The sequence below is a fragment of the Orcinus orca genome, chromosome 21 (genome assembly GCF_937001465.1).
Source record: "Orcinus orca chromosome 21, mOrcOrc1.1, whole genome shotgun sequence".
In the NCBI taxonomy this organism is placed as follows: Eukaryota; Metazoa; Chordata; class Mammalia; order Artiodactyla; family Delphinidae; genus Orcinus; species Orcinus orca.
This window is the reverse complement of record NC_064579.1, coordinates 23,007,612-23,019,873: the sequence shown is the minus strand read 5'-3', so window position 1 is coordinate 23,019,873 and position 12,262 is coordinate 23,007,612. Positions and strand designations below refer to the sequence as shown.

At 47.1% G+C, this 12,262-nt stretch overlaps 1 protein-coding gene across 1 annotated transcript in view; it reads left to right on the top strand.

Moving 5' to 3' along the window:
- Positions 1–12,106: 12,106 nt before the first annotated feature.
- Positions 12,107–12,262, top strand: part of LOC125962844 (uncharacterized) — a 33,233-nt gene continuing 33,077 nt past the window's right edge. The window contains exon 1 of the mRNA XM_049704294.1: positions 12,107–12,233. Within this exon, the coding sequence (XP_049560251.1) occupies positions 12,107–12,233 (127 nt within the window). The remainder of the gene's footprint in view (positions 12,234–12,262) is intronic.

Sequence of the window (12,262 nt, the reverse complement as noted above, 5' to 3'; positions counted from 1 at the left end):
CGTGCTTATGTAATAAAGGTCTCATGTGTTAACACGGCCATCGTCAAACACAGAGTACTCAGTGCGTGTTAGAACGGATGGATCATTGGCGTCCACTTTAAAATTGTTAGCCTTGATGTCAGTGTGATTTGTGTGAGTGTAAATACACCGTATAAACAGGTCTGCGCTTTCCCTCAATAGCGTAATCCTTTCTCAACCAGGAATTCTCCCATGTCGTTCATTTTCCTGTGAGTGTATTCTATTCACTTGTTTTTAAATTGCAAGTCTTAATTCAGAAATACATGAAATCATGATCTTCCTGGGTCCCAAAAACAAAACTGTCACAGTATTGCAGGAGCTGTTGACTCACTGAGGTTACAGGTGTCCAGAAGGAACTCGGAGTCTTTCCCTTCCTGCCTCTGTGCACCAGCCACAGTCATCTGTCCCCCATGAGAGGACCCTGTCTTCTGTCTTAGTACCGTGTTGCCATTTGATTCTCAGTATTACTCCTTACCAGTATTATGCACCACTCAGGGGTATAAATTTTTAAATAAAGCATTTGGAATTTGGGGGAGCTGTGTATTCAAGTTTGACCCCTGATTCTTGAAGGTAAGAGCCGGTGGATAATCAATGTTGCGTGTTACCAAGAGGATGAGGATGGTATTGACTTTGGCATAAAATTAATTTTCCAATTTGCTTAATTTTATATATCTGTGATCCTAAAAGTGCAACTTCAACTCAGTTTTCCTCAGAAAGTCTTAGATTCTTTATCCTTGACTTCTTCTTTTTATTAAGAGGCTTTCCAGAGCACGGCTCTTACATTGAATTTTTTAAAAATGTCTTCACATTACTTGAAAAAAAAAGATTCTTTACGTTCATTTTCATTCAGTCATTTCTTTCATGGCCCATTAATAACTCCACCCAGAATATTAAAAGCCTCTTTCTTGATACCGTTCTTAACAATACGTATTAAGGAATCTGAGCTGTAGGGCTTCCCTGGTGGCGCAGTGGTTAAGAATCCACCTGGCAGTCGGAGCCTTTGGTGTGCGACCAAGCTTTGCTCCTTTCCAGTTGCCAGGGCCGTGGGAGGGACGTCATGGCCCCTTACCCCTGCTCTCTCCTTTGTGCCGGCACAAATGCTATGCCATGGCCTTGGCACTGGGGCTGCAAGGGATTGGATTTGGTGCCCTAATGGGGCCCATGGCTTCAGGACAGGGGTCCCCACCCTCAGAAGAGGGAGTGAGACAGGTGGGCTATAAGATGTCAGCAGAGGCAGTAACGCGCGGTGGTTAACGCTGATCTCCCAGGCCCCAGACTTTCTGGTTTTTCCTCTTGCCTCCTGCTTGCTCCGTGAACGCGAACTGTTTATTTAACCTTCCCCCTGTAAAGCAAGGATGCAGATGTCCACACCACTGTATTAGTTATCTGTTGCTGAAGAGCGATGCTACTACACACACAGCGGCTTGAAACAACACGTATTTATTGTCTGCAGTTTCCGTGGGTCAGGAATCCAGGCACAGCTCAGCCAGGTCGTCAGCAAGACTGAAGTCAATGGGTCTGGCAGGGCTGAGGTCTCATCTGAGACTTGACTGGGGGAGGATCCACTCTCAAGCTCACCGAAGGTGTTAGCGAAATGTGTGACCTTGTGGTCGTAGGATCAAGGGACTCATTTTCTTCTTGGCTGGTGACCAAAGGCCACTTGCTTTCTCAAAGCCAGCCGGGGGGCGGGGGAGAGGCTCCAGCAAGCCAGGCACTGTAATCACACACATGTTATCATGTCCCCTCTGCTGTATTCTAGTGAGTAAACGCAAGTCCCAGGTCCCACCCACCACTCACTCAAAGGTATGGGTGGGGTCATGACACAAAGGCATGAACACAGAAGATGGGGATCCTGGGGTCACCTTTAGAGCGTGTCCACCACAGTGCCTCATAGGGTTCTCGTGAGGAGGCAGTGAGTTGATACACATCAGGCTCTTAGAAGAGGACCCTTTCTCAGGAAGCGCAGTGAGTTGGTTGTGGTGGAGGTGCTGGTGTTACCACCATCAGAAGAAGATGCCTCTAACTTGTACTTGCTCTTGGAAGGTCTTTGAACAGTCTTTAGGGAATCCGGGATGACGGGATTCAATTTAAACAAACAACTGCAATAGTTAATAAATGAAATAATTCCAATAACCACTCTCATTTAATTTCATTTTCTTAGTTGGAGATTGCATGGCGAGTGGGAAGTATGCAAGGTTGGAGTTTGAAAAGCAGTGAGTTCATAGGCAGCTTTCTCTGCACTGCACAAATGCTGGCTGTCATCTTCACTTCTTAAACTGGATTTTACAAATTATTGGGTTTTTTGTAATTACGAGGTTTAAATATTAAAAAAGTATGTAAGGTAGTATAATTGCCACTGTTTTGTTTTATTTTTTTTATCGAGGAGGTATAATTGACATACAACATTATATTAGTTTTCAGGTGTACAACATAATGATACAATATTTGTATATATTGCAAAATGACCACCACAATAAATCTAGTTAACATCCATCACTAAAAAAAGAAAGAAAAAAAGAATCCGCCCGCCAATGCAGGGGACACGGGTTTGAGCCCTGGTCCCGGAAGATCCCACATGCCACAGAGGAACTTACCCGTGCGCCACAACTGCTGACCCTGCGCTCTAGAGCCCGCGAGCCACAACTACTGAAGCCCACCTATCACAACTACTGAAGCCCGTGTGCCTAGAGCCCATGCTCCACAACAAGAGAAGCCACTGCAATGGGAAGCCCGCACACCACAACAAAGAGTAGCCCCCATTCACCACAACTAGAGAAAGCCCATGCGTAGCAACAAAGACCCAACGCAGCCAAAAAAAAAAAAAAAAAAATTCTGAGCTGTGATTTCCACGTTGGCATTGCAGTGAAAGAGGGGGTGCTTTCAAGGACAAAACAAGTGGAAAAGTTAAGGTTACTCTTGTAATGGGGAGGGTCTGTGTAGTCCCAGCACACACCTTACCTCTTGACCTAAAACCCCAGAAAAGGCACTAAAAGTGTCCCAACTCCTAGTGTAAAAAACTACTTGAGATGGGTTGTGTTATTTAACGGTTGAGTGAATAAATAGTAATGACTGTAATTGTCAGGAAGCAGTTAGGTGCAGCAGTAGTGATTAGAGATTGCTGAATGAACACGATACCGAACAGATATGTGCACTTTCTCTTGCTTGTGGATTTGTTCTGAAACATTTCTACCAAGGGCTCCTCAAGCCATCCTGTGGTGAGCCCCATCGCCATCTTCCTTTTATTTTAGCCAACGATGCCATTCTCAGACACAGCTACTAAAGAACTGCATACAATTCACCGAATGAGTATGAGATCCCATGTTTTCGTGCATGAGAAAAGAAATTTGTAGTTTAAGTATATTCAGGTTCTCTTCGAAGGTCAAATTTATGAGAAACTTTCCCTTCCACTCAATTTACTTGTGCCTGAGAACAAAAGAGAAAGTGATCACTGGGCCTTTTGTGTCTGCTTTCTGAAGTGTGTTTTACCAGAGGGGAACATGTAACCAAAGTCAACCCTGCCAGGCACCCCTGCATTTCAGGTGACATATACCATGCAAGTGACAGGTCGAGCCATGTTTTAAATTCTGTTTTCTCCCCAGTCGTTGAGAGGATGCAAAACTCACAGCCACCTTGAAGTAGTTTTTCATTTATAGAATACGCCCTTACCCAGAACGTATCAGCCTGCTTGGCATATGAGAACTGGCAAATAATATGTTTATTAGGTTGGTCAGGATTTCTAAACCATGTATATTTCCCAAATGATAATTACTGATATTATTGAGGGCTACAGTGTGCCGGGCAACTTTGTTCTTACCTCATTTAATACTCATAAAAGCCCACCGTGGTGTGGGTACTGTTATTATCCCCATTTTAAAGATGTGGAGACTGAGGCACAGAGAGGTAAGTAACTTGCCCAATGTTCTGGTTATCACTGCAAAACAAATCATCCCAGTACTTGATAGCTTAACGCAACAATTATTTTTTATGGTTTCAGTGGGTCAGGAATTCAGGAAGGGCTTGGCCGGGTAGTTCTGGTTTGCGGTCACTCAGGCAGTTGCTCATCTGACAGTAGCTGGAGTTAGGATAGTGGGGATTGTGAGAACGAGGGCGCTGAAGCAGCATGGGGCTAGCCAGGCATCCCTCCATTTAGTCTCAGGACCTTCCCATGTGGTCTTTGGGCTTCCTCACAGCATGGCGGTCTCAGGGTAGTTGGATGCTTACATGGCAGCACAGAGCTCCAGTGTGGGTGGTCTAGCCAGCAAGGTGGAAGATGCATTGCCGTCTATGACCTGGCCTTGTATATCACATAACATCAGTTCAACTATGGTCACAGGCGCATTCACATTTAAGAGGAGGGAATATAAACCCTACCTCCTGATGGGGAAATGGCCACATCCCAGAAGAACAGGGGGGACAGGAGAGATCATTGCAGCCATCTTTGGAAAATACAATCTGTCCTACCCAATGACACGGCAACTGGTGGAAGAGCTGGGATTCAAATCAACACACTGCCTGCAGAGCCCACGTGCTTAACCACTATGCTACATAGCCACCACTCTAATGTTGCCAGTGTTTGCTCCTAAATAAATGAGTTTGGGCTAAATATGGATTTGATGACTGAGGCGTTATGCCTTCTGTGAATTAAGACCTGTTCTTGGGACTTCCCTGGTGGTCCAGTGGTTAAGACTTCATGCTTCCAGTGCAGGGGACGTGGGTTGGATCCCTGGTCAGGGAACTAAGATCCCACAAGCTGTGCGGCGTGGCAGAAAAAAAAAAGAGGGGAAAAAAGACCTGTTCTTAAGTCTATGGCAATAAAGCTGTTGACAATTAAATTACACATTGAATTCCAAGTGTTTATCGAGCACCTGCCATGGGCCAGTTTCTGTGCTGGTTTTGCTAAAACATAAAGGAATCCTCTTCCTGAAGATCAGTGGTCCAGCAGGAGACACTGGCATGCAAACACATTCCACTGCCATGAGATTGCTGCAGTAGAAGTGGGCACAAGACTGGTGAACTGATGGGATGTGTGAGAATTGCTTTAAAATGCTCCAGAAGACAAAAACAAAAAACAAACCAGGTTGGGGAGAAGTGGATGAAACAAGATTTTTTAAATGTTAATCATTGTTAAAAGTGGGTAAAGGGTGCCTGGGGGTTCTACTTTTGGATATGTCTGTAACTTGCCATGATAAAAATAAATAAATAAAAGATACAAGGTAGAAAGGAACCCCAGTGGAGGTGATTATGGGGTTTGAGTGATGAAGCAGCAGAGAGGCATGGCTTCCTCCAGAAGTGACCCTGGAGTTGTTTTCATGATCGTCATGAAATTACTCTGTGTTTTTCTTGTATGGGAATGTGTTTCCATCATCCTTGAACAGATCCTGTTATGCGAGCTGGGTTTGGAGGGCACATAAAATTTGTAAAGTAAACATATCAGGGAAGCGCTTTGCAGGTGATGAAGGGGTGCTGGCTGGCGTCCACACCAGACGGCCCCCAGGCTCACCAAGCGTTCATAGCGTAGACAGACCCGTCCAGCGCTGAGTAAAGCTGGCTCTGCTTTTCCTACCCGAGAGGTTCCTATTCAGTGATAAGAGAATTAGGGGAGGCCTGAGCTCACTTACAACTGAAAGAGTGCTCGCTGCTGTCAGCACCGCCGCTTCTGGAGGGCAGGGCTTTTTCTGTTGGAATTCGAGGATTTTTGAAGGAAGCGCGTCTTCTTGTTAGTTGTCTAATGCTAATTAGAGTATCGAAGAATTGTAGCTTGAGAAATCTTTGACCCTGGGTGATAATCAAAAACCACTGTCTCAGCAAAGGACTGAATCCCAAATGCCAAATTTAACAGGAAACAATAAGAAGCCCCACATTCGAGATGTGTTTGAATATTGAATCGTTTAAACACAGGGTGGGAGGAGCTCTGTGATAGTTCATGCATTTATCAGAGGTGTGAGTGCTTACCAGTTGCTCAGAGTACGTTTGCAATATTTTCTCTACTTCTAATCGCTACCCTTCATTTTATTTCATTTTTATAGTGAAAATTTTCAAACATACACAAAAGTAGAGACAATAGCACACATTCATGCTTGTACTCAGCTCTGTAGCCATTCATACTTTGCCATCTACCATCTACATGATATTGCACCCGCATCTATTCCCCCCTTACGTAATTTCACCCATAAATAAAAGGACTTTTTATAAACATAACCACAATACCTTATTACATCTCAGAATTACCAGTAATTCCTTCAAGGTTCCTGATACACGATCTATGTTCAATTGTCCCTGATTGGCTCAGCAGTTTTTTACAGTTGCTTTGTTTGAATCAGCATCAAACAAGGTCCATCATTATATTTAATTATGTCTCAAGTCTTTTCTGAGTTTCATTTAATGTAGAACAGTCCCTTCCTCCTTTCTATCCCTTATCATTGACCTGTTGAAGACATGCAGTCAGCGTCTTGTAAAATATTCCCCATCCTGGTGTTGGCTGACTGCTGCCCCAGGGTGTCATTTGGCTTGTTTCTCTGTCCCCTGGATTTCCTGTGGACTGTTACAGTTCAAAGCTTGTCTGAGTCCCTTTCTGCCTGCCTCCCTGCTGCTTTTTTTTTTTTTTTTTTTTTTTGCGGTACACAGGCCTCTCACTGTTGTGGCCTCTCCCGTTGCAGAGCACAGGCTCCAGATGCACAGGCTCAGCGGCCACGGCTCACGGGCCCGGCCGCTCCGCGACATGCGGGATCCTCCCGGACCGGGGCACGAACCCGTGTCCCCTGCATCGGCAGGCGGACCCTCAACCACTGCGCCACCAGGAAAGCCCCCGCCCCTGCTTTTTTTCTGTAATAATATCTCATAGTTGACATGCTACACATCCTATTGCCACACAGGTCTGATTGCCTCACTTTTAGTCATGCTACGATGGATCAGTGGGTTTAGAGAATGACAGCCTAACCCCTTTATTATAAGGTTCAGCTGAACATCCATCAGTGGCAATTGTCTGAATCAGTTACTTATTAGAAGTTGCAAAATGTAATTTTTATATACTGTCCTGCATGTATTGGCTGGAATTATGCTATATAGAAGCTTTTCTCCCCCTCATCTACTAGGTCTATTTAATTACCCTAAAATATAGTTCCTGCAGGAGAGAGAGAATTTTTAATAACTTGATTCTTCCTCTTTATAATCTTCAGGATAATGAGTGGTAACTTCACTAACTCTCGTGTTATTCAAGAGCTTTGGTTTTCGTTTTGGTTTGCTGGTCCTCTCCTTTTCTCCCCCCTTCGTATGAAATAATGATGTGAATGAAAGGCTGCAGGACAGGGAGGTTGGTGTGATGGCCTTCTGACATCTTGGTGGCAGCTGTCACCTTCTCTAAGGGACACCCAGTACCCTCCATCTGGCTTCCTCCGAACAGAGGGATCCTGTGCCTGTACTCACCTGCGTAGAGCTTCTGCTTTGAAAAGTAAAGTTGACAAGGAATCTTCAGCTGTAAGGATAAGACCAACAAGAAAACTTCTACAGACTGGTGTCAGACACCCACTCCTGCAGACCTCTGCCAACCACACACTTCAAATCAATGTTAGAGATTTTCCAAGTGATTCCCTTGAGGAATTAGTGCAAAAGCCTGACACGGAGGAGTGATTAAATGATGTTTAATAAATGGATTTTATATGAATTCTTTGAAAACCGGTAATCACTGTATGATAGATCTTTCAACACAGACACAGATACTGTTAAAAACACTTTTCAGGACACCTGTTAAAGACAGTTAGCCAGACTTATTCAAGAGGGGCCATGGCAATGCGGTTTTGTAGGGGAGAGAGATTGATTCAATTCCAACTCCGACAGGGACAAATGTGGATTTGTAGGCAAGGTGCAGGCGGGGGTCAGTGGATGGGAAATTACCGAGATGGGAATGGGGATGGGAAAACCTAAGGGGTAAGGGGGCTCTTGCTAGACCAACTCCACAGAATTCTGGCTGAAGGCAGCCCAGGGTGGTCAGGTACCAAGGTGGGGATTTCCATGAAACTGATTCAGCAGGATTCTTGCCCAAACAGGATTCTCCAAGGACTGGGAAAGAAGCCCAAGTCGGGCCTGGCTGAGCAGAGGTGCTCGGAGGAGACTGATCAAAGTTTGGTCAAAGGAGAGAGCCTGTGTCCATTCCCACCTACAACCATTAACCACAATGCTTCACTTTTCAGGTTAATCATTCCTCCTCCTCTATCAGGTAGCAGAATGTTTACTGTTCTCAAAGTCAAGTGTGTCTGAGCGCGCTGGGCAAGCTGAACCTTTCAAGTGTTGCTTCCCCCTCCCTCACAGAAAACGAAAACCGAGGCTGGTCCTTCGAGGCTCGAGGCTCCGTGCAAGAATAACTCCGGCTCACTAGCCAGGACCATGTCGGATGACTGACTCCGGGTTCTGCGAAGCAGAAAGAAATTTCCAAAGTGGTTAGACAGGCTGGATGACTTCAGGACAAGGAGCCTTTATGTTTTAAAATCGGAACCCAGCTGTGACGAGCAAGCAAAAAGGTTTTCTTGTACCTGCTGGAATGACCGGCAGAAACATTGGCTGGGCGGGCGAGCACTGGACTCTGCACGCACGCTCCCTGCCACGCATCCCCGCATCTCCCCGGGCACGCGCTGCCTCCATGCGGGGACCCGGCTCCCGGCTGGAGCGGCACGGGCTGAGCCTGAAGGAGTTCACAGGCCCCCAGCGCCTCTGAGATGGACGTTCACCCTGCTGCGATCACCCCTCGCTTAAACGTGGTGCAGCCACTTCCAGAAAGCGGGCAGGATGCCACTCTCAGAGAGGCCTCCACAGCGAGTTTCTAAAGCTAATGCAAAACGCCTTCTAAGGATTTTGCAAAGCCCACCTAGGAGGTGAAGCGGTATCAGTTTTACCTTTTCTTTGCAGGAGGAATCATAGTCCGGAAAGACAGAGGATGTGTCTAGCTCAGAACCTCCAGGCCACTTGCAGGTGTCTGGGGTCTGCGGGGGTCGTTCCACCCCGGAGGCCTAACATCCTGGCATCCCCAAGCCCCCCTCACCCCCACCCACCTCGGATGCCGATGAGAAGAGTGGAGAAGCTCTGTGTCCAGAAGAAGGTGGCTGGTATCTGAAAGGGAGGCCAGGGGATGAGAGCAGTGGACTCAGGTGCCTCTGGAATGTCCTCGCCCGGAAGGGAGAGTGGCCTGCGCTTTAGATGCCAGGGCTGCCAGACCCAGGTCCCTCCTTCATTCTTTCTTTTCTGTTTGGTTTGGCAGAGCTGCAGAGCTCTCAAGTGGGGCCTGAACCCCAACAGACAAATCTTTCTTTGTAAGGAGGGCCCTCCTCCCTGGTGAAATCACGTTTAAAAATGGTTGCTCTAGGGCTTCCCTGGTGGCGCAGTGGTTGAGAGTCCGCCTGCCGATGCAGGGGACACGGGTTCGTGCCCCGGTCCGGGAGGATCCCACATGCCGCGGAGCGGCTGGGCCCGTGAGCCATGGCCGCTGAGCCTGCGCGTCCGGAGCCTGTGCTCCGCAACGGGAGAGGCCACGACAGTGAGAGGCCCGCGTACCGCAAAAAAACAAACAAACAAACAAACAAACAAACAAAAATGGTTGCTCTATACTGTTGCAGAAAAAGCAAGGTACAAAACAGTGTGTGTGATACAATCTTGTAAGACAAAACAAAACAGACACTACAAAAACACAAATACATACTCAAAGAAAAAGGACTGGAAGTATATGTACCAAATTCTATTTTTGGATTATTGGATTGTAGATGATTTTAATTTTCTTCATTTTACTTATCTGTTCTAAAGTGTTTTCAGCAGTAAATGGGGTTTTTTCTAACAAGAAAAAATGACAAGTGTTATTTAAAAAAAAACAAACCACAGTATCACAGCACCAGTGGGAAGAGAGTCCATGGATGGGCACACCTGGTGATACGATACCAATATACCCCCCAGAAGCCCCCGTGTGGATTCCTGGAGAGATTCTGAAGATTCCGTTTTGCGGCCACTCAAGGAAGAAGCAGATGAGCCGCCGCTGTAGTTATAACCATGATGCTTTTCTCTTTCCCAGAAGGTTCCCTAGGATGTTGGTGACTCTGATCTGTTGCTTGACACCATGTTCATTGACCTGGCTCTCTTCCAGTTGCCAGTCCTCTATGGCTGGGGGAATTCTCTGTCGTGTCTCAGCTTTTAGATTGTAGGAAGCAGATCTCGATTTAGATCTCCGACTAGGCGATGATGTCAAAGGGACCCGAAGAGCTTCAAAGTCTTAACTAAACAAGACCTAATAGCTTCCTTCTTGCCACAGAATCCTAAGTGGGCCTTCCAGTGGAACCAGGAGATTGTAAGTGCCCCAAAGACATGTTTCCTTCGCTGATCTGTCTCTAGCTCTTAGAACCATTCCTGACGCATTAGAAGGGACTGGTAAATATTTATGGCATATGTTGATAAACTACAGACTTACTCTTTGGCAATCTCCCAGTTTTTGAGATTTCTCTTTCCTGTTCTTTCTTACTTCTTGCCCTCTCTCCCTCTCCCTCTTCTTTTTTTTTTCTCACGTTTACATCTATACAGGAGAACACCTTCCTCACCCACCCCATGCCCATTTGTCATTTGCCCACTACGGATCCACTTATTCACTAAAAAAATGGGCCCATCTGAATGACAACGAAACCCACAGGCCACAGCCACGCCTGATCCCTAGAAGCTTCCAAGTCCCATCCCAACAAAGTCTTGAGGCATGGAAGAGCCGAAACCCAAACCCAGATGATTCCAGCTGTGCCCGTTATTCTCATTTCCAGCTCCCTGTAAGTGTGAGAGTGACCGGAACATCGGTAACCCACACTAAGGATGCCAGCGATCTTTGTCAAAAAGTGAGAAAGAGAAGATTGATCAGACACTGCAGGCCGAGGGACCGATGTAATTTGTGTAATTCAGACACCAGAGGCACCGGCCTCTGTTTCCCTTTGCACAGTCCTCTTGTCTTTCCGCAAGCTCTGCTTCTGTGTCCTGTGCCCCAGTGAAAGCTCTACACAGTAGAAAATGCTATCTTTGGGGAAGGGGGGACTCTTCTAGAAAGGTAAAATGTGATGCTGATTGCAATGATATTTTGTTTTTTTGGTTGTTTCTTCCAAAACTCTGTATGGCATTTTCATCATCACAAAATGAAGAACGGAGTCACCAGCCCCAGGCCTCAGTAAAGCAGGACAGTCCTAGGAGGAGCTGGACAGAGGCCCTTGCAGACGTCACTCTCCCTCCCGCGTCCTGTTTTTCTTTATCTTGTGTCTTCGGGACCCCAATTTGTAAGAGAATTGTATTTCCTGAACTTGGAGTCCCGGTCGCCTCCCTATGGATACAAGGAACGGGAAGAGGCGTGGTCGGACTGCCGTGTTGCCCAGCTCCATCCACATTGAATTTTGTGACTGGTGGTCCCTAGAATGCCCTAGAAGGAGAGATGCTGGGACCAGTGAATCAGAGCATTACCCTGAGACATCCAGCTGGACCGTGTCATTTCCGTATCCCAGTGAAAGTTCCCTGCAAGATTTTGCTATATCTTATTTTCTCTGCAGTAAAAAGTAGGATGATTTAAAATTTTTTCTCATCAAAATGAAGGCATCAGGATGTGAGTCACAGATACATAGAACCTAGAACTTTTCACTTTCTGATGTTTCCCCCTTGAAGGCCCAAAGAGGCATTGTTTTTGACAGCACTTTTTTTTTTTTTTTTTGCGGTACGCGGGCCTCTCACTGTTGTGGCCTCTCCCGTTGCGGAGCACAGGCTCCGGACGCACAGGCTCAGCGGCCATGGCTCACGGGCCCAGCTGCTCCGCGGCATGTGGGATCTTCCCGGACCGGGGCACGAACCCGTGTCCCCGGCATCGGCAGGCGGACTCTCAACCGCTGCGCCACCAGGGAAGCCCAGACAGCACGTATTGACAGCCTATTCTGGGCGCCCTTCATGAGGAGCCGGCCTGTTCTCTGAGTCCTGATCAGCCCGCCTTCCCAGAGAGGAAGCTCCCTCTTTTCTGGAGGCAGCTTGTCTAGCTTCGCCACCATCTCGCGCTGACAGCAATGGCAAGTGGGCGTCTACCTGCTCACTGGGCCAGGGCGCCATGGTGGTGCTCTGGGGCTTCCTGTTGCGCCCTGGCCTCCTGCCGCAGAGCCAGGGGACCCCTGGGAACCTCATGGAGCCCACACTCACTGTCGCCCTGAACAGGCCCCTGAGGCTGAGGGCTGCAGGTGGCGGGGGATGGGGCTGGTGGGAGAAG